General features: G+C 43.4%; 1 protein-coding gene across 1 annotated transcript in view; it reads left to right on the forward strand.

Annotated features, from left to right (window-relative positions):
- Nucleotides 1-21,997, forward strand: part of NCAPD3 (non-SMC condensin II complex subunit D3) — a 64,201-nt gene that overhangs the window by 26,223 nt on the left and 15,981 nt on the right. Inside the window, exons 14-24 of the mRNA XM_058664091.1 lie at nucleotides 2,260-2,333; nucleotides 2,421-2,555; nucleotides 6,084-6,304; nucleotides 11,466-11,657; nucleotides 12,313-12,410; nucleotides 12,523-12,638; nucleotides 14,897-15,004; nucleotides 18,536-18,650; nucleotides 18,734-18,808; nucleotides 20,143-20,381; nucleotides 21,473-21,552. Of these exons, the coding sequence (XP_058520074.1) occupies nucleotides 2,260-2,333; nucleotides 2,421-2,555; nucleotides 6,084-6,304; nucleotides 11,466-11,657; nucleotides 12,313-12,410; nucleotides 12,523-12,638; nucleotides 14,897-15,004; nucleotides 18,536-18,650; nucleotides 18,734-18,808; nucleotides 20,143-20,381; nucleotides 21,473-21,552 (1,453 nt within the window). The remainder of the gene's footprint in view (nucleotides 1-2,259; nucleotides 2,334-2,420; nucleotides 2,556-6,083; nucleotides 6,305-11,465; nucleotides 11,658-12,312; nucleotides 12,411-12,522; nucleotides 12,639-14,896; nucleotides 15,005-18,535; nucleotides 18,651-18,733; nucleotides 18,809-20,142; nucleotides 20,382-21,472; nucleotides 21,553-21,997) is intronic.

Consider the following 21,997-nt stretch of genomic DNA (forward strand, 5'->3'; position numbering starts at 1 on the left):
GTCAGCATGTCCTGCAAAAACAGGATTCTCTTGAATTTTGATGCTGCAGAGCAGCTGGAAGTGCAGCTACATTAACATGTTAAGCCTCCAGCCCATCAACACTGGGTGCCTTTTTATGTATTTAACTCTTTAGAAAGATCTTTGAAGATTTCTCTGCATCTATTAAAATGATCAAGTAATTATTAAATTCTGCAGTGATATGTAGTTTTAGGTGAGCAGCTCTTGGACTTCAGTCTCAAGTTTTGTATCAAGTATTTCATTCTTTGTGTTGCTGTTATAAACTTATGTCTCATTCTCAAAGTGTTCTGCTAGTTTATATACGTAATTTTTAGTTATTTTGTATCTTGCATCCTTGTTGCACTTACTATCTAGTCTGATTTTTTTTTTTTCGGTAATTTCCTTAGGACTTTCTATGTAGCAGCTCAAATTTCCTGGGAATAGAGATAGTTTGCTGCTGCTGCCTTTTTTTTTTTTTTCTCTAAACTGGGACTTTTACATTTTTTTCTTGCCTATTTGCTATTGCTAGAATTTCTAGCACAGTGTTGAATACAAGTGGGAAGACTAAATATCTTGGCTTTTTTTCTAACCCTACAGACAAATCTTTTGGTATTCACCACTGAGTACAGTGTCCAGTGTGGGCTTTCTCAGGATGGCCTTCGTCATCATAAGAAAGTTTCCTTCTATCCAAAGTTTATTATTTTTGTCTTATAGGGGCATTGCATGCTACGGATGCTGTCTCTGCATCTCTTAAAACAATCATCTGGTTATTCTGTTACAATGGTGATTCTTACATTGATTTGTTTCCGTGTTGAATCATTCTTGTATAGCAATAGTCCCTAAATTATGGTATGGGTCCCCCCGCAAAGGGGTCACTAAGTCTCATTTAGGGGTACCCAAAAGAGAATACAGAATTCATATCAAGACATCTCTGTTTTCTGTTTGTCCGTTTGGAATATATGGTTATATTTTATTATCTTTATTCCTATTGTTGATTTTGTTTTATGGCTTCTCATTTAAGGAAATGTATAGTGATGGTGTAATAGAGACTATCATATCCAGTTGTGAAAATACAATGCAGGATGCATTGCCACTGCCAAATCAATAGGATGCTGGACTGTCTGCCATTGTCTGTACCAGCAATGTCAGACACACTTAACCAACGGAATAATGGGGTTATGACTGCTTCTGAAGGACCATACTGAAGGCCATGCTGTAACAATATTGGAGAAATCAGTTGTGAGTTGGAATACAGGGATAGGGTAGGAGAAATGCAAGAGCCTACTATAAAATTTAAAAAATTAAAAATTAATAGAAGAAAAAATGTCATTTGAAGTAACATGTCATTCTGATTTTAAATGGATTAGTAAGTGCTTTTGTAATTGTCAGTTCAAATTCCTAACTCATATAAGGTATTACTTACCAAACCTCTTTGAGATCCTCCATCATTTTTCAGAGTATAAAGAGGCCTTCCAGTAAACAGTCTGAAAGTACTCACTTTTAAAAGTGGGGACGATGATTTAAAGCCAATTTTTTTTTTTCGTTTTGTTTTTTAAAATGTATTTGAAAGGCAGAGTGAGAGAAAGAGATGGCTCGCCCATCTGGAGCTTGGCTCCCAGCTGGCTGCAATGAGTGATGCTGAGCGGACTGAAGCCAGCAACCAGAAGCTCCGTCATGGTCCCACATGCGGGGTGCAGGGACCCCAGTACTTGAGCCATCTTCCGTGCTGTCCCAGGCGGATTAGCAGGGAACTAGGTGGAAGCAGAGCTGTAAACACTGAAACTAGCACTCCGTTATCTGATGCCAGCACTGTGCGTGGCAGCTTGGCTCACTGCATCACAGTACCAGCCTCTAAAGTAAAACTTACGAGAGTCTCAAAAATATGCTGTTAATAGTGAATATTAAATTACTCCATTTGTTCCTCCTTCTTTTTAATTCGGATTTCTTTTTTTTTTTTAAGGTGGTTTATTCAATATTTATTTATTTTTTTTTTAGATTTATTTTATTTTTATTACAAAGTCAGATATACAGAGAGGAGGAGAGACAGAGAGGAAGTGGAGCTGCCGGGATTAGAACCGGCGACCATATGGGATCCTGGCAGGCTCAAGGCGAGGACTTTAGCCACTAGGCCACGCCGCCAGGCCCTAATTCGGATTTCTTAAGATTTAAAACAAGCTAGGTAGTAAGTCTACACTGAGTGTGTTTACCTGTGCTGTCTCGTCTCCCTCGGACTACACTGAAACTCTGGCATTCCCTCGACAGAGAGATGCATCATGGCCATGCTGAGGAAGAGAATCAAGGATGATAAGACCAATGTGAGGAAATCTGCGCTCCAGGTGGGAGGTTTCTCTACACTTTTAAAATATGCTGTACTTCTGGAGAGTTTTGCAGTCATCACTTCATGTCACGCATGTGTTTTCCAGGTGTTAGTGTGTATTTTGAAACACTGCGACGTCTTAAATATGGAAAAAGACCTGTCAGTTCTGCAGGACCATTGCAGGGACCCTGCAGTGTCTGTCCGGAAGCAGGCTCTCCAGTCCCTTACTGAACTTCTCATGGTGAGAGGCAAGGCGTTGTAAACCTGAAACATGGTAGCTTACACTAAAAGAACTCTGTAATGGTTACCTCCTGCTGAATGTTGAGTTGCCCATTAGAAACTATGACGTCAGCTGTGGGACTACGTAGTGTAAGAGGAAAGAAGTAGCCATCTGTTGATTGCATTTGATAGACTGTGCTTCCTGTTGACTGTAATTGAGAGTTGGCTTTCCTTTGAATTAAATTTGGCTACTGACCTCATGCAGATGTTTATTTTGGGGGGGCCAGCATTGCAGCTCAGATGGGTTAAGCAATTTCTTACAGCTCTAGCATTCTATATCAGAACTCTGATGTAAGTCCTGTTTGTTCTGCTTCCAATCCACCTACCTGCTAATGCACCTAGGAAAGCAGCAGAGGATGGCACAAATGCTTGATGGCCATGTGGGAGACCCAATGGAGTTCCAGGCTCCTGCCTTCAGCCTGGCCCTGTCCTATTCATTGTAAGCATCTGGGGAGCGAAGCAGCAGATGGAAGATCTCTCTCTCTCTCTCACTATGCCTTTCAAATAAATAAGATCTGCAAAAGGAAAATTATCCCCAAAGCCATATGTTAATGATATAAGGGGATCAAAATATAGTGTAATTACAGTATTTTAGAACATGGACTTACTGTGGGAGGTCTTTTTTTTTTTTTTTAAGATGTATTTATTGCACCTGGTGTGGGAGCCTAGTGGTCAGGATCCCGTATGGGTGCTGGTACATGTCCTGGCTGTTCCACTTCCCATCCAGCTCCCTGCTTGTGGCCTGGGAAAGCAGTGGAGGACAGCCCAAAGCCTTGGGACCCTGAACACATGTGGGAGACCCAGAGAAAGCTCCAGGTTTCTGGCTTCAGATCTCCTCAGCTGCAGCTGTTGCAGCTCCTTGGAGAATGAACCAGCAAATGGAAGACCTTTCTGTCTCGCCTTCTCTCTAAACTACCTCTGCAATAAAATAAATAAATCTTTAAAAATTTATTTATTTATTTGAAAAAGAGCATGAGATAATCCGTGTACTTGTTCACTCCCAAATGGCTCCAAACAGCCAGGTCTGGGCCAAACCAAATCCAGGAACCAGGAATTGCATCCTGGTCTCGCACATGGATGGCAGGGGCCTAAACACTTGGGCCATCTCCTGCTTCCTTCCCAGGTATATTACCAGGGAAGTGAGTCAGAGATGATTGCTCAGGAGCCTGGAGCTGTGGCGCAGTAGGCGTCTCCACCTGCAACTCCAACATCCCCTATAGCTGCCGGTTCATGTCCCAACTGTTCCACATTGATCCGGCTCTGTGGTCATGGTCTAGGAAGGGGCCCCTCTACCCACATGGGAGACCCCGAGGAAGCTTCCAGCTCCTGACCTCAGACCAGCCCAGCTCCAGCTCTCGAAGCTGTTCTCTGTTTCTGTGTCTGCTCTTTCTGTAACCCTGCCTTTCAGATAAAGATAAATAAATCTGGGGGGAAAAAATCAGATATCCAGGACTCGAACCTGTACTTCAACATGGGATGTTGGTGCTGTGAGTGGTGGTTTAGTGTGTTCCTCTATAATCCTTGCCTTTAGTGAGGGTTCTTTAGGACATTGAGGGCGGTCCCTCAGAAGGTTGATTCTCGTGAGTGTTGATTGTGTAAACCTGATCAGACGCACTCAGTCCGCCTCCCACACACATAGCACTCCGTGGCTTTGCCTTCTTCAGAGACCACATATATGGCTGCACAATCTTAGACTTGAAGCTGCAAAGCTGTGAGTGAAATAAAACTCTCACCTTTAGTTTCTGTCACATATTTTGTTACAAGAGTGGCAAGTTGCCCAATGCTGAACTAATGCTTGAGTATACTAATCTTTTTTTTTTTCAAAGATTCATTTATTTGAAAGACAAGTATCAAGAGGAAGAAAGGGAGAGCCAGAAATGTAGAGATACCTTCCATCTGCTGGTTCATTCCGCAGGTGCCTGTAGCCTGTCCCTGGGCCAGGCCAGCCTCAGGAGCCCAGGGTCCATCCAGGTTGCACGTAGCAACCGTCTTCATCAGCTCTCCCAGCGACTCAAACTGGTGTTCCGATAAGCGGTACAGATGTCCAGGTGGCAGCTTGACCTGCTGTGTCACTTCATACATCCTTGTGAATCCTCATCTGCTCATTTCTCGACTTCTACTTAAACAATGCATGAAAGAAATAAGTTCTAAGATTAATTTGGCGAAACTAGAAGTCCAGATACATTTTTTTTCTCAATTAAAATATATACAGATAGGGCTAGCAGTGTGGTATAGCAGATGAAGCTGCAGTTTGCAGGACTGCAATTTGCAAGTCCCGGCTGAGGCACTTCCATTCCAACTTCTTTTAATGCACCTGAAAAGGCAGGAGCTGATGGCCCAAGTGCCCAGGCCCCTTCGGCCGGCAGAGGACAGCCTGGTGTCTGGCCGGCTCCCGCCTTCCGGCATTGGACTGATGAGCCCTGACCGTCGCGTTTGAGGAATGATCTAATAGCAGGAATATCTCTCATCCCCCTCCTCCTCTCCCACTCTGCACTTCCTCTCCCCCTCTCTGTCACTGTGCCTTGCAAATACATAGATCTTTTAAATGTGCACATAATTTGTGCATATATATATGCGTATTTGTCCATATATGTATAATATTGCCAAAGCAACACTGGTACTGTATATAATATGGCATATATGATATTGCCAAAGCAGCACATATCTAATTGACTATATATAACTGACTTCCTAATAATTTACTGTTGAAGAATTTTAGAATGTTTATATTTTATGAGAGAAGGCATTAAATAATGCATATTTTAATTTTTTCCACCAACATTCTATACTAATTCCTCCTTTGGATAACTGTTCATTATTTATTCTTGCTTTTGAATGATCAAAAAAATGATTTGCTACTCCTAATACAGTAATGATTTCAACATGTAAGTTTAAAATTTCAGTATGCACTAATTTATAGTAAGCTGGAAGTTGAATGTTTTTATTTAAAGATTTACTTATTTTTATGGGAAAAGCAGATCTGCAGAGACAAGGGGATGCAGAGATAAAGATCTTCTGTCCGCTGGTTCGCTTCCCAAGTAGCTGCAACAGCTGCAGCTGAGCTGATCTGAAGCCAGGACACAAGAGCTTCTTTTGAGTCTCCCACACAGGTGCAGGGTCCCAAGGCTTTGGGCCATCCTCTACTGCTTCCCCAGGCCACAAGCAGGGAGCTGGATGGGAATTGGAGCAGCCAGGTTTAGAACCAGTGCCCATATGAGATCCTGGTGTGTGCAAGGCGAGGACTTTAGCCATTAGGCTACCGCACCAGGCCCTGAATTTTGTTTTTTGCATATGCTTTTAAATATTGATTTTTTTTTTTCACTTTATGGTTTATTGCCATTGTCTGTTTGATTATGTTATGTTTTATTTGAATTGTATGTTTGCTTATATTTAACATGTTTCTCAAATGTGTGGATTGTAACTTCATGGACTTGGGTTTAGACCTCTGATCGTGTCAGCCCTTCTGACATCACCATTTTGAAATCCTAAGGCCCAACCAAGATGTGTCCAGATCCAGAAAACCTGGCTGCTGGGCGTCATCCCCGTGGTGATGGACTCGGAGAGCACTGTGCAGGAGAAGGCCCTGGAATGCCTTGACCAGATCCTGCTGCAGAATATTAAACATCACAGTGAATTTCACAGTGGGGACAACGGCCAGGTGCTCGTGTGGGCACTTCTTGGCCTCCTCACGACAGAAAGCCGGGAACTGAGGTACGGTCATCGTGCAGCCTGCGTTCCTCACGCAGGGCCATGCAGCTTGTCCCCTGTGCCCCTGAGACGTCACCTTCCCCAGTTACTCAGTATATGTGGAAAATCAGTCCCTGTCTCTCTTTCTTGATCTGTGGATCCTTTAGCACCTTCATGGCAGCTGTTCTGGAGAGCCCACTCCTCTCTCCTGATTCTCCCCGGGTACCCTGTAGCGTGAGAACGGGGTCTTACATGGCATAGAAATCACCGAGGAACATGGCACATTAATACTGCCTTTTACCAGTATGGTTATTGGGGAATGTAGCTGCTTTTTTCTTCGGTTTAAATTCTTCTAACATGTTATAAGATTGGTGGACTATGCAATGGTTTTCTTTTTTTCCCTCTTTTGACAACATTTATTGAGCCACATGGGTATAGAGTGGAACTAGTTAGGCGTCAGTGTCCGTGGTGATCAATTTTAATTTGTGCTGCAGGAATCTTGTAACTAGCTCATGTTTAGACTATGTTTAATGGGTTTGTTCTTTCATCTTTTATCATACCAGAAATACTTTATTTCTTCATTTAAATATAGTGTATGTGATTATCTAGCAGAAATAATAATGGGATTAGTATCTAATATACTCCCAGTAGTCTTAAGCCAACTCTCCGGGCTACAGTTTCCTATTTGTAAGAGCAGCCAGTTGAATAACGTGGTATTCCACGTTTGTTCTCAGTACCAGCTATGTGCTTTTCTAAGATTTTTAAAAAGGATTTAACCAGTGAGAGAATTGGCTTTATTTTCATATTTAAAGGGATGCCTGATTCGACACAGCCAGCCCAGTAAAGCTGTATGACAGTTTACACTGCCATATTGATTAATAAGATATAGCCTTTATGGAAAAAATTTATTTTCGTTGTAAAGTCAGATATACAGAGAGGAGGAGAGACAGAGACAAAGATCTTCCATCTGATGATTCACTCCCCAAGCAGCCACAATGGCTGAAGCTGCGCTGATCCGAAGTCCTGAGCCTCTTCCTGGTCTCGTACGTGGGTGCAGGGTCCTAAGGCTTTGAGCCGTCCTTGACTGCTTTCCCAGGCCACAAGCAGGGAATTGAATGGGAAGCGGGGCCGCCAGGATTAGAACCTGCGCCCATATGGAATCCTGGTGCTTGCAAGGCTAGGACTTTAGCCACGAGGCTCCCACGCCGGGCCCGAAGCCTTTTTTTATATGAATCAGCATGTACCTGCATTTGTGAATTACTTGTTTAGATTTTCTTTTTTTTTTTTTACTGAACAGCTATTCTTCCTCACCTGAAGTGCTCAGTACATTTTCTGTGTGTAAGCTGTTATCCACAAGCATTGCAAACATCTTTTCCCATCCTAGTTTGCTATTGTTTTATGCATGATGTCTTCTGAGATGTTTGTCAGTGATTTTCCTCTATGGCTCATATTTTCTAAGAAGCATTTTCCTACCACAGAGTCATGTAGATACTCTCCTTATATAATATCCTAGAGCTCTGATTTTTTTGGGTTTTTTTATTTATTTATTTTTTTGTTGTTGTTGGAAAGACAGATCTACAGAGAGAAAGATTTTACATCTACTGGTTTACTCCCCAGATGTGTGCAGTGAATGGAGCTGACCTAATCCAAGGGCAGGAGCTAGGAGCTTCGTTCCTGGTCCTCCTGTGCGGGTGCAGCGTCCCAAGGGTTTGAGCCATCCTCTCCTTTCCCAGGCCACAAGCAGGGACCTGGATGGCTAGTGGAGTAGCCAGGTCACAAACAAGCACCCCTATGGATACCAGAGCTTGAAGGGGGAGGGTTAGCCCATGGAGCCATCATATCAGGCCCTAAAATAGTTCCTTTTTACTATTATACTTACTGTCATTGATTTAAATGTACTCTATTAGAGATCAACTTTAATGTTTTTCTAAATAAAACTAAGCTGTTAATCAGAGAGGCCACCCTTTCTTCACTGCTTTGAAGTTCCACCTTTAGAATAAATGAGGAGGGGCCCGGTGACGTGGCGTTGCAGCTAGGGTCCTCGCCTTCAATGCCCCGGGATCCTATATGGGCGCCGGTTCTAATCCCGGCAGCTCCACTTCCCATCCAGCTCCCTGCTTGTGGCCTGGGAAAGCAGTTGAGGACGGCCCAAAGCCTTGGGACCCTGCACCCGCGTGGGAGACCCAGAAGAGGTTCCTGGTTCCCAGCATCGGATCAGCGCGCACCGGCCCGTTGCAGCTCACTTGGGGAGTGAAACATCGGATGGAAGATCTTCCTCTCTGTCTCTCCTCCTCTCTGTATATCCGGCTTTCCAATAATAATAAATCTTTAAAAAAAACAAAAAAGAATAAGTGAGGAATTCTTAGCTTGAGCTCACAAGACCGTTCTGCTCTACTCAATTAGCATATTTGCTTCCACTGGTGTCTGACACATTCTCTTATTACAGCTTTCTCTTCTGCTGGCCCCTGGAGTCAGCCTCCTCTTTTCTCCCTGTACCTGTACTGTTCTTGAATAGATCTTTTTTATCCCTGGCCCTCTTTGTATGCAGTGCACTATAAAATCGACTTATTGAAATAGTATCATTGCATTTTTGTGGAATTTATGTTTTTTATTATGGTTTCCAGTTGTCTCCTGGAATTGTCAGTCTTATTTTATTCCTTGACTATATTAAGCATAATCCCTTCAGAGTGTGCGTCCAGTAACTCCTTAGGCCCAGTGGGTTGATGTCTCTCCTCCTTTTTGGTAGTATTCTCTAATCTCCAGAAACAAACGAAAAAAGAACCTTCTAAATAACTCCTAATTCAAAGACACTGAGAGGGAAGATCACTGAAGTGAGAATCTGAGAGTGCACTTTGGAGGAAAATTCTAATAGACGTGGTGTACCAGGTCTAGACAAGGCTTGCTGAGACTGTACAGCTCACATGTAGGGGTGGGGGTTGTCAGAGGATTTGACAATTCTGTTTCTATTCCTTAGGTTTCATGTGGTAAATAGCACTTTGTACCTTGGGCCTGGCACGAAGGCTTAGTTGCTAAAGCTTTGCCTGGCAGTCCCTCGGATCCCATATGGGCCCAGGTCATATCCTTCGGATCGGCTTGATTCTAGCCGTTGCGGCCAATTGGGGAGTGAACCAGTGGATGGAAGGTCATTCTCTCAGTCTCTCCTTTTCTCTGTAAATCTGATCTGCCTTTCCAATAAAAATAATTCTTTAAAAAAACAATCACTTCATACCTCAGGTGAATCTTTTCAAATAAGTTTTCACGTATTCGTTGATTGTATCTTACGTTTAAATATGTCAAGTATAAATCTTGCTGTTGGCTACCTGCAGGTAAACTTGGCATATATGGACAGATTTTCAAGAAATCAGTAGTTAATAAGACCATTTATATCCAGATGCTTCCTGGGTGTGGATATTTTCATTTTAATCATAGGTTCTGTACTCTGCTTCATTTGAGAATCTACTTTTTAAATTTTAATAAGAAAATTTGTGTGTGTGTGTGTGTGTGTGTGTGTGTGTGTTATCTCCCAGTAGTCAAAGGTGAACTAATTAGGAGAAGAACATGGTGTCGTGAGCCATGTGGTCTTACACATCTCTGTTAGAACAAGTCACACAAAAGATTAAAAATATCAGTGACATCAACATAGTCCCATTGGACCATCAGAATCATATTTGATTGTATTTTTCAAAAGATTTGGCATAGTCTATTTCTTTTTTTTTTTTTTAAGGTTTATTCATTTTATTACAGCCAGATATACAGAGAGGAGGAGAGACAGAGAAGAAGATCTTCCACCCGATGATTCACTCCCCAAGTGAGCCGCAACGGGCCGGTGCTCGCCGATCCAAAACTGGGAACCAGGAACCTCTTCCAGGTCTCCCACACGGGTGCAGGGTCCCAATGCATTGGGCCATCCTCGACTGCTTTCCCAGGCCACAAGCAGGGAGCTGGATGGGAAGTGGAGCTGCCGGGATTAGAACTGGCGCCCATATGGGATCCTGGGGCTTTCAAGGCGAGGACTTTAGCCGCTAGGCCACGCCGCCGCACCCGGCATAGTCTATTTCTGAGTGGCATAGGTTATAGCAGATTTTTGTCACTGCCGCCCAGCAGTGGCGACACTAAAAAGACGAGGCATATTCTTGAGGGTCTGGGAAAAGCCGGAACTGCAACCAGACCCCCGATGCCAAAAATGGTTGCGTTTAAATCCTTATCTCCACTACTCAGGTCCCCATTGGTCTAAGCTTTCCTCTGCCTCTTCTCCAGCTCTCTCTCCGGCACCCTTCTTCCCATATTTCTTCCTGTATTTCGGCTGCATTTCTCCATTCTTGGCCCCGTCTCTCCGTCCTGCTTTTGCTGCTTCTGTCTGTATCCTTCTTTTCTACTTTCTCTCCGGCACCCTTCTTCCCGCCTGTTCTTCTTCTCCCTCGTTCCGTATTTCTCCGTCCGCTGTAGTCCATCTGTCATTTCCATCCATCCCTCCCAGTCTCTGTCCTTCGTGGTCCGTCCGTCCTTCCCCGTCTGCCCCGCCTAGCTTTAACCGGCTACCTTTATATCGTTCTCCACCAATCACGTCTCCCGTGGGTCCACTTGGAGCTACGTGATAGGCCAATAATCACAGCGAGGGCATTAGCCTATCCCTGACTTCCTGTTTACCTGCTGGCAAGACCAGCTCCTCCTCCTGGCCCTGGGCCAGCCGCCATCTTGCGACAGCCCCTCCTATTCCGGCTTTCCTGTTTTGGAGATCGGCTTCAGCACCCCGCTCCCCACAGATTTTAACTCATTTACTACCACTGTATTTAAATGCTAGAATGCTGTTTCTCTCCCTTCTGTCCAATCAACAAAATACAGTGTTGCAGGGTTTTTTCTGTCACTGTGAATTAGGGGCTTTGAATGTGTTGTTATTGATAAACTGTCCCATGTGCATGTATAGAAATTGTAGAGGGCTTGAACTTAGGGCTCACAAAATGAATTATGAAATTCGTTGCTCTGCTTTGTAAATACATCATATCCTTAGGTGAAGATTGAGAAGCCACCTGGTTTGGCATCAGCTGTGGCACTGAATGTTGTGCCAGAGGGAAGTCTGGGGCATCAGGAGTTGGTGCCCTATCAGAAGAAGCCAATCTGAGGGTTTTTTTGTTTTGTTTTGTTTTGTTTTTTGTATTTACAACTGCTTTCCTGTCTGTCTTCGCAGCCGCTATTTAAATAAGGCTTTTCACATCTGGTCCAAGAAAGATAAATTCTCTCCCAGTTTCATCAACAACATGGTCTCTCACACTGACACAAAACATTCTGCACCAGCCTGGATGCTGCTCTCCAAAATTGCCTGCTCGTCACCCAAGTTGGACCACACCAAGATAATTCAGTCGTGGGAGAAGATCAGCAGGTGTGTGTGTGTGTTTCTGTTCCACCCAGAAGGGGCGCTCACAATTTCTGGTAACAAAGTTGATGGCTTAAGGAAGGAGTGACCTGTTTTCAAGCTGTTTGTGGACAGTGATGTTTTCTTGAAATTTTGGCATAATCAGACAGGCGTTTGACCTCCAGTCAAGATGCCACTTACCCTGACAGGCCTGGTTTCCAGTCCTGGTTGCTTCCTCAGCTCCGTCTTTCTGCTAAGGCAGACATTGGCAGGCAGCAGGTGGTAATGCAGGTGTTTGACTTTCTGCAGCCTCCATGGGAGACTGTTTCTGGTTCTTGGCCTCTTCCTGGCTGGAGATGCGGAGAGAGAACCAGTGAGTGGCAGAGCTTGCTTGCTTGCTCTCTTTCTTCCTTTCACTTTCTCTTTGCCTTTCAAACAAATAAATGAATCAGACAAAAAATTATAAACAGATAATAAGCACTTGCCTGTAAAAGATCCAAGAGAAACAAAGGATCACTTTTAAATTGGTAACTTGCCCACGTGCGTTCAGCGCCTTCGCTCTGAGCTTGTGTCCTACACCATGCTACCTACCCTATGTGCTCCAGTGTTCATCATTCACAGATTTGTTGGCAGCATTGTTTAATTTTCTTCTGTCTTGTTATCTCTCCTGCCCTTTCTCTAGTCAACAGAATCCTCGTGCAGACACCTTAGGACACATTCTATGTGTCATTGGGCATATTGCAAAACATCTGCCTAAGGTTACCCGGGACAAGGTGACTGGTAAGTGTCCGTTGGTAACTAGTTCTTAAGGGCATTGATGCCCACTTGGCTTTTGTATGCTTATATCTGTGGTTAACAAGTTATGCTTCAAGACTTTTGACTTCCTTCTTAGGTGTGATCAAATGTAAGCTGAATGGATTTCAGTGGTCTCTGGAGTCGATCAGTTCGGCTGTTGATACCTTACAAAGGCTCTGTAAAGCATCTGCAAAGACATTGATGGAAGAACATGTAAGCTCACAAACTCTCCTTGATGTACTTCTAATTTTGTCCCCTCAGTCTGTTATTCTTGTTCTGAAGTTTGAGGAATGTTCTTCATGAACAGAGGCCCTGGAAGGATGTGTAGTTCCCAGCAGTTATTACAGTTAGCTGCAATAACTGACATTCCCCGAGCAGATCCACCTAACAGCTTGGTGCTCTTGGCTTAGTCAGCATCCTAGTTCCAGGTGCCATGTGTCTTTTAGTAAGGCATACCTGTTGACTGGACTCAACTTCTGCTGAGAACCTGGCAAGGTTCTGTCTTCTGGACATTGTAGCCCAGGTGCTTCTGAGATGTGGATATCCTTCATTTCCACTCCCATCCCAAGAACATGTAACAGACAGCTCTGTATCTGGGAGTTCCCTCAGACCTCAGTTTTTGGTCTTTTGATAACTTGTAATCCTGGAAAGTGCCTGTCTTGTTACAAGAGATTGCATCACTCAACTCTAACCTGCTAACTTGCCAGTATCATGTTTCCAGAATTGCCCACTGGTTACAGCTTGCACAGACGTGCATGAACACAAGTCCAAATCAGTGACTTATGCTAGGCAAACAGTTACTGTTACTCCCATAATTCAACTTCAGCGGGAACTTTTCAGATTAATAAAATAGAATATGTCTGCAGGAAAGCAATTGGATAAAGGTAATAGATATTTAAGGGATACCTTAAAGTCCTGGAGTGTTCATAAAGAAGGGAAATGCTGTGGTGTAGGGAGTTCAGCAGGCATACAGAGGACTCTCAGGAGAATTCGATTTCTTTTGATATTTCCAGAGCCAAACAGTAGCACAAGCAGAAATGACAAGGAAACATGTTTTGGCCATGTGAGGAGAAAATGTCCTGAGATCTGCCTGAAAGGGTTCACACCGCTGGTGACTGGAGTGAGGAGAGGCTGTGTGTGGCGAGAGTGCCAGCACAGGATGCTCTGCCTGTGCCCTCACGGGCTGCCATTCTGAGAGTTGTCAGCTGCACGACAGGTTCACATCTTGAGGTCTCCAATGGGTTAATTTGAGTTTTAGAAGCTCTTAGTGTTGTTTAGGTTATATAGGGTATTGCGATCTTAAGTACGGTCATTCTTTCGGAAGTGATAAAGAGAGTTGTTTTGATAAATTTTGGGCCAAGTCAGACCAAAACCATGATGCTCTTCATGATTTGACAACCTTGCTTACTTAGATGCTCTGTTGGGATAGGCTTTTTCCTAAGGCACCTGCACTGTAGTGGGGGAGAGGTATACATAAACGAGGAATTCCAACATAATATGGTCAACCCTAAAACTATAATATACATAAGGTAACATTAAACTTCTAGAGTGGAGGCACTTAGCTTAACTTAGGTGTGTAGGAATAGCCTCTCAGAGGGCATGACACGCAGGAGTTTGGGATATAGTTGAGCTTTCTCTCTGCTGGATAGATGTGCAATAAGATGTAATACACTAATCCCTTAAAGGTATCCTAGCAGATATCACACTGAAAACTCGCCTCTTGAGAATACGATCCAGAAGAATAACACCGTGCTTTTTATTTTACGTCTTTTTAAAATCAACTGTTTATCACAGTGGTTAATCACTACCTGCATATGCCTGAAGAATTGTACCTTTTTCTCCATTATCAGAGCAGCAGTGCTATTATGGATCACTATAAATCAGATCGTTAGGTCTTTGTAAATATTTGCCCTTTTGCTTCATAGGGAAATCATAGAAAATAAAAATGATGCATAAATGCCAATTAGTTCTTACAGCTAAATTATTACTTAAATTTTTATATAAAGATGTATTTATTTGAAAGAGTTACAGAGAGAGCAGGAGGGACAAAGAGAGAGATGGAGACATCTTTCATGCATTAATTCAATTTCCAGATACAGTTATCAGCCAAGACTGGGCCAGCTGAAGCCAGGAGCCAGGCACTTTTTCAATACTTGGGTCATCTTTCCCTGATATTCCCAGGCCATTAGCAGGGACTAGATCAGAGGTGGAGCTGCTGAGCCAAAAGCTGACAGCACAGCAGGATGCCAGCGTCACTGGCTAAGTCTTAACCGGCTACACCACAACGCTGGCTCTGTATGGCTAGCTGTGGAAGCATGTGGTGTGAGACTATCTGCAGAAAGATAAAAGACACCTAGGATTTGTCATGCCTGTGGCTGGTGCAATTGGAGATCATACTTCTAATGAGACAGTGTTGGTGGACACTGGGGAATGTACAGGGTGCTTCATAGATGATGTCTGGCTCGTCATAGGACCTGCTCAAGCAGGTGTGCGGGGACGTGCTGCTTACCTGTGAGCGCCACCTCTCCAACGTCATCCTGAAGGAGCATGGAGCAGAGACTGTGGACGAGGACTTGTTGGTAAGGAGCTGCTTTTCTTCATTATTCATTGCTTCTTCCTTTGAACACTAATGCGAGGGTTGGTTTTTTTTTTCCTAAGATGTTTTTCCTTTTATTTATTTTTATTGGCTTTAAAAATAAAAATAACGTAGGAAAACTGTGAACCTCTCTGACAAAATTCAAATGCCCTGTACAAAGTAGAAGCCCACCCATTCTCCCAGCTCTTCCTGCCAGGGAAGCCATTGACCCTAGTTGAGGCGGGCCTTCCAGCCCCTTTCCTGCATGCATGGATCTGTGCCTGCATGTAATCGTGTGTGAGCAAATTCAGATCCTGCTGTAGGAATCCAGACTGACGGGACTCGGCCTCTCGGCTTTCGGCACCATGCTGCCCTCTGGGTGATGTTGATGGTGTCTCGCCCTATGGAATAGCCTAGGTGGATAACACAACCTGGCATTTTTATCTGGTGACCATAAATGTTAACTTTCTCCAGAAAGAAACACCAGGAGCATTCTCGTCAGCCAAAGGCAACCTTGTCTAGGAAATCCCTTTTCTCTGCCTTGTGGTGTGGAGATCTGCTATCTTGTGGTTACTTAAGGTTATAGACCTCCACCTGTAAGTCTGTAATAAGAGACTTGCATTTGGCTGTGTCTTCAATCTCACCACACGTCTGACCTTTGGCAATCAGTTCTTACATGTTGAATTTTCTGAGACACAAGTGAAACAGTAGGTGTCTGACCTATCAGTTTTCATTTATATTGACTACCATTATTATTATTCATTCTTTCATTAACTTGAAACATGGAGGAAAATTTGAGACAGGAAGAGTTCCCATCTGCTCCATGAAGTGCTCACAGTGACCAAGGCTGGTTCAGGGCCAGGAGCTGGGAACTCGGGCCAGATCCCCCATGGGATTAGCAGGGACTCGGCTTCTTGAATCCCTGCCCTGTCAGTGCCTCTCCGCGTCTGTCTGTGTTGATGAGGCTGAAGTCAGGAGCCACACCAGGATTTGAACTCAGGCATTCTGAAGTGAGATACGGGCAGCAAGGAGAAAACAAACATGACGCAATTATTGCCACAGAGACTTCAGTTTAAAAAATAGTTTTTATTCATTTGAAAGAGCAATGGGGAGAGGTGGGTGGAGAGACACAGGAGATAGAGGTCTTCTTTCAGTTGGTTCACTCCCAAAATGTCAGCCAAATCTGGGTGAGTTCAAAGCCAGAAGCCTGAAACTCCATCCAGATTTCCCATGTGGATGGCAGGAGCCCCAGCATTCAGAACACCTTCTTAACATTTGCAAGGAGCTAGATCCAAAATGGATCCGCAAGGATCCGATACAGGATGTGGTGTCTCAGATTGCTGGTTAACGTATGGCACCACAGCATTGGTTCCGAAAACTGGCCAGTCTAGCAACAGAAGCCTTATAAAGATGGTTTTATAATGTACACTTCAAGTGCTGATAACCAGAAAACAGCTTTCCTTGCCTAGAACTTACTGCTTTTAGGAGAATTTTTTTTATGGATAAAGTGTTCATTGTTTTTATTTTATGTATTTTTTAAAAGCTTTACTTATTTGAAAGTGTTTCAGAGAGAAAGAGACAGGTCTTCCATATCCTGATTCCCTTCCCAAGTGGCTACAACGTGCAGGCTGAGTGAGGCCACCCAGCAGCTTCGTTCAGCTCTCTCACGTGGTGACAGCTGGCCCCTGTCTCTGCTTTGCTCAGGCCTTGGGGCTGGCGCTGGATCACTTGTGGCGCAGCGTGGACAGGAGCTGGCACCCATGTGGAACGCTGGCATTGCAGGTGGTGCTTTCACCTACTGTACAAGTGAAGCCTTATTCCAGTAAGAAAAGCACAATACGTGCTGTAAGTTGGTAGAGAAATGCTTAGAAAGAGTAAGGTAAAAACTAATAAAATTGAGTATGCTCTTTGTCCTTTTGATTTTTTTAAAAAAAGGTTTACTTTTCATTATTTTCATTTGAAAGGCAGTTACAGAGAAAGAAGGCGGGACAGAGAGAGATCTTCCATCCATGATTAATTCCCCAAATGACCAGAATGGCCAGAGGTGGGCCAACCTGAAGCTAGAGGCCTGTGTCTTCTGGGGTTTCCCATGTGAGTGCAGGGGCCTGAGGACCAGTGCCCACATGGCAAGCTGGTGCCACAGAAAAAGGCTTAGCCCATGACACCCCAGCACCTGCCCTGTTTTCATTATTTTAAGGACTGTAACATGTTTTCTGAAATGTTTGAACATCACAGCATGGAACTGGAGCAGACCTGCAAAGTAATGTCTAAAGAAGCCGAGAGAGTTAACTGTTCAATGCATAGCTGAGACTTGGAGCAGCAAGACTGTCATACGTGGCTCCCCTACTTTAGAAATGGTTTCTGTGTGAAAGATTCCGAGGAGCCAGTCATGGCCAACCAGTTGGCTGATGTCAGTGGCTGAGTTGTGATAAATGTGATTTCGTCATCTGTTTCTGTACAACAAAGGAAAGGATAAGATGCCTCTGATACAAGCCATCATTTAATCAAAACTTCCTCGTATCAAAATTGTGTTCAATTTTTGTTTCACTAACCTAGTTCTTGTAGTTCCAAGTATCTCAGATCAGATGTAAACTGATAGAAGGACCAGTGTGTTTCACAGTCACTAACAGTTTAACTAGGAGAACTCAGACACAAGCAAGGGCCGTGATGAATAGCATGGATGTGGCTTAGGATCCTAAATTTGCTCTTCTCATGTGTTTGGATAGAGACCATAATGCTCAGTGAAATACGCCAATCCCACAAGGACAAATAGCATACGTTCTGTCTGTTACAAGGCAACACTAATGCAAAATACAAAACAAATATAGGCAAACATGCATGTACATATATTCTCATAGATGAGCTGTATAATGGAGACTAGCATAGCAGGAAATGAAAATATATTACAGTGTATGTCTCTGATCCCATATAAAAGGACTCCCAATGAGACATACATATACCTTGACAATATGATACTAGACTTTCTATCATTGCCTATACCTACAATGCCAGAATACCCCCTAAATGGCACAACATTGGATTTGTGACTGTTGCTGAAGGACTATACTGTTGTAATAATAAGGGGAAAATAGTAGTTAGGGGAGTAAGGGAGGTGGAGGGGAAAGTGCTATACCTACAAAACCCCATCATGGAAAATTAAAAAGCAAATAAACATAAAGCCATGTGATTATAGAGACATTTGATAAGATAGTAATACACAAAAACAGTGATATTATCTTTGGTGATGGGATTACAGGTAAGTCAATTACCCCAAAAGGTCTTGGTTTGTACCTGTGATAACATGATTGCTAATAGCAACAACCCTTTTTATTTGCAGAAGTGTCTGGGTTTAGATGATGCAGTTAATATTTCATTTTGCTTTTGAGTAAGGTTCTGATTGAGTACTGATTGAGTTTTTAGAAGTTTTTTGTTTTACTTTGGAGGCAAAATGTATGCTTTTGACATGTTTGACTAACAAAGATAATTTCCCCCTTGTTTTGCATAATTCTTATTTCCAAACCATTTCTGTTTATAGGTAAAGTACATTTTTACTTTAGGGGACATAGCCCAGTTGTGTCCAGCGAGCGTGGAGGATCGAGTTTTCCTCATGATCCAGTCTATCCTGGCTTCCTCTGCTGACACAGACCACGGTGAGGCCTTGGAATCGTGTCTGTGCTGGGCTGTCATGAGCTGGGGGACCATCAGTAAACCTCTTTCCTTGCCCTCGTCGCAGGCACCCAGCCGCCCTCCCAGGTCAGAGGCTCCGCCATGCCATGTGTGATTAGAGCTCACGCTGTCATTACCTTAGGTGAGATTACCATGTGGTTGTGCCGTCTGCATTCGTTGGTAGCTCTTGTCCTGAATATTCGCAGCCGTGTCTGGCTGGCGTGTCCTGCTGTACTTGTGCTTGGTCTAACTCTTACCGGTTTCCAGGACGTTCTGGTTGGAGCTCTCAGCTCTGTAGACCTAACAGGATGATCATAAAACAAGACTAGAAGACTCAGAACACTCTTGATGGGGAGCTGTTGTTCTTAGTAGGATTATCTTAATTTATTACAAGCATGCCTGTTCCTGTGATTTTTCTATACGCATAATGCATGTTGTGTTTGTCAGAACAGCGTTGTAGGCTGAGTTCTGGGGCTGGAGAGCTCAGTGCAGTTGTTGATAATGAGGTGGCTTGTTCTGCGCTCTCTGGGACTGGCGAGGGAAGTGGGAAGCAGGCTGCTCATGACACTGGCCTCTGCTAGAAACAGAATTGATTGTTTTGCTAGCAATTTTGTTGTATATTTTTGTCAGTTACCATCTTCTTCTATTGCTCATATTTCAGATATCTCAGAATCGAGAATGAGAGCAAAGCTTGTTCAGGCTGCCTGATAATCATAAAGCCCAAAAACCCTCCTAGAACAGTGAACAAGATCAAATAAATGAGATGACCACTATTTCCCATGTATCTAGCTCAGATTTCAAATTTATTAAATTCACTCAGCTCCCTAGAGTGTATACATACATATAAAATCAAATGGAAATGTATCACATTAGGCCTTATTAGCCATTTTCCAGATGAGAAGGTAAGTGCAACATCCCAATATTGACTTTGAAAGGAAGGTAATTTTGTTTTTGACTTTGTTAACTCGGTTTTTTTTTCTTTTCTTTTTTTATTATATTTTTCACAATCTTTACATAGTTAATTAGGGTAAAAAGGTTCAAGGGCTATAGGAAAGTGGGTAAGACTATTATTTCCATATTGTTTCCTTCATATTTAAAGGGGGATATTAAGGGAGAAGGCCCACCCACCCAGTTACGGGGACTTCCCCCCTTGGTGTACTCACCCCAAAGGGAGCAGCCCCCAGAGCCCAGGCAGGCCTGGGGCCAGCTCACCACGTGCACATGGTGGTTGGCGTCTGGGATCCAGGCATGAGACACTCTGTCCTGAGACCCACCAGAAGGTAATTTTTTAATGTAGACTGTCCCATAGCATGTATCTCATGAAACCCTGATACAACTTGCTTTCTCATATTTCATTTCTGCTTTAGTTTCTTGTTTGTGATGAAACATAATCCATAGCAAGGTATAGCTGGAGGAAAGTTAGGCACGAAGTTAAGATACAGCAAAATCATGACACTTCCCTGTTTGCTCTAACAGGGAAGCTGTGCCTGCAGAATGAGGACCTTGCTAAGAAGAGCATCCCAGCCCTTGTCCGAGAGCTTGAGATGTGTGAAGACGTGGCTGTCCGCAATAATGTCATCATTGTCCTGTGTGACCTGTGCATCCGGTATACGGTCATGGTGGACAAGTACATTCCTAACATAGCCATGTGTCTGAAGGACCCAGATCCTTTCATCCGGAGGCAGACACTCATCTTGCTCACCAACCTCTTACAGGTACGTGGAGACTTAGACCTCTCCCCCATGCTGCTTTTTTTTTTTTTTTAAAGATTTCTTTATTTTTATTGGAAAGTCAGATTCACAGAAAGAGAGAAAGATCTTCCAACTACTGATTCACTTCCCAAGTAGCCACAACAGCTGGAGCTGAGCCTATCAGGAGCCAGGAGCTTCTTCCGGGTCTCCCATTCAGGTGCAGGGTTCCAGGACTTTGGGCCCTCCTTGACCATTTTCCCAGGCCACAGACAGAAAGTTGGAAAGGAAATGGAGTAGCCGGAGTATGAATGGGCGCCCACTTGGGATCCCAGTACATGCAAGCTGAGGACTTTAGCCACTAGGCTACTGCGCCAGGCCTTCCACCATTGCTTCTAATTTATGAGTAAATTTGGGTAGCATTAGAAATGTGCTTGCTTTGTTGTAGAATCCAAAAACAGCCTTACCTCTGATTTAGAATACGCCTCTTGTAATGTTCATTGCAGTCTTTTAAACAGATCAGTACTTATGAATATTGGTTTTGTCAAGCAGTATGAAATTTTGATTTTGCAAATTAATGATACAGAAAAAATGCACCTGACAGACATTGAATTACAATTCTGTTATTCTTCTGACTGAAAAAAATTCAAATTTCTCAGGCTTCTTCATTGTAAAATGTTTGTGCTAGGTTCTATCAAGTGTTGCTGGAAGAAGTCAAGTGTGTGGAAGAGCTTAGTTGGCTATAAAGTTCCGTGGAACATTAAATATTTTATGTGCACAATTTGATTTTACAGAAGAAGGCATTTGGCCCAGTTGCACATCTCTGTGTACATCTGTCAGGGTGCTCTTCGCGCGGTGTGCACCTTGCGGAGCCCAGTGGCTCTCTTCCTCGGAAGCCATGTGTGCGCAGTCTGTTCCACTCTCCTGATTCGCTGTACTTGTTTGTAATCTATGGTGTGTGCTGTGCACATGAGGAGGAGCAAGTACCCTGACAGACCCTTAGCCTACAGGCGTGACGTCACACAAGGGAACATTAACAGGTGCTTGTGTGATTGGATACACTGGAGGTTTATATGTTGACATTTTGTCCTGAAATAAGCTGGTTTCTCTTTGTACAGGAAGAATTTGTCAAATGGAAGGGCTCTCTGTTCTTTAGGTTTGTCGGTACTCTGATCGATTCACACCCAGACATTGCCAGGTAAGTCTTCCCCTTGCATTCTACAGTTAAATAGTTTACTTCATTGCTAATATACACTAGGTTTCTTTCGAGTTGATTTAGAGTCCAGATATTTCGGATTCAGTGAAGTTTTGTTAGTTGCCAGGAAAATGAGCGGCTTTTTGAAATGCTAAACTATACTGGGAAAGCAGTTGTATTTGCTGTACACGCTGAAACAGTGAACATACTTGTTCAGCTCATCCTGAAAGAACCTTAGCATTGTTGCGTTTGCAAATGTTGTTGGTTTTGCTAAAGGAATAGGGAAGAACAGCACCCGCCTTTGTCCCATAAACTACACAGAGTTTGCATGGACTATGGAGTTAACCTGGGTGCATTTCAGTAGAGTTCAGCCTTTATATTCAGGAATTGCAAGTAAGAAATTCCAGGAATAAAGAATTGTGCAGCGTGAAAGGAGTACGTAAGTCAT

The sequence above is a fragment of the Ochotona princeps genome, chromosome 4 (assembly GCF_030435755.1).
Source record: "Ochotona princeps isolate mOchPri1 chromosome 4, mOchPri1.hap1, whole genome shotgun sequence".
Lineage (NCBI taxonomy): Eukaryota > Metazoa > Chordata > Mammalia > Lagomorpha > Ochotonidae > Ochotona > Ochotona princeps.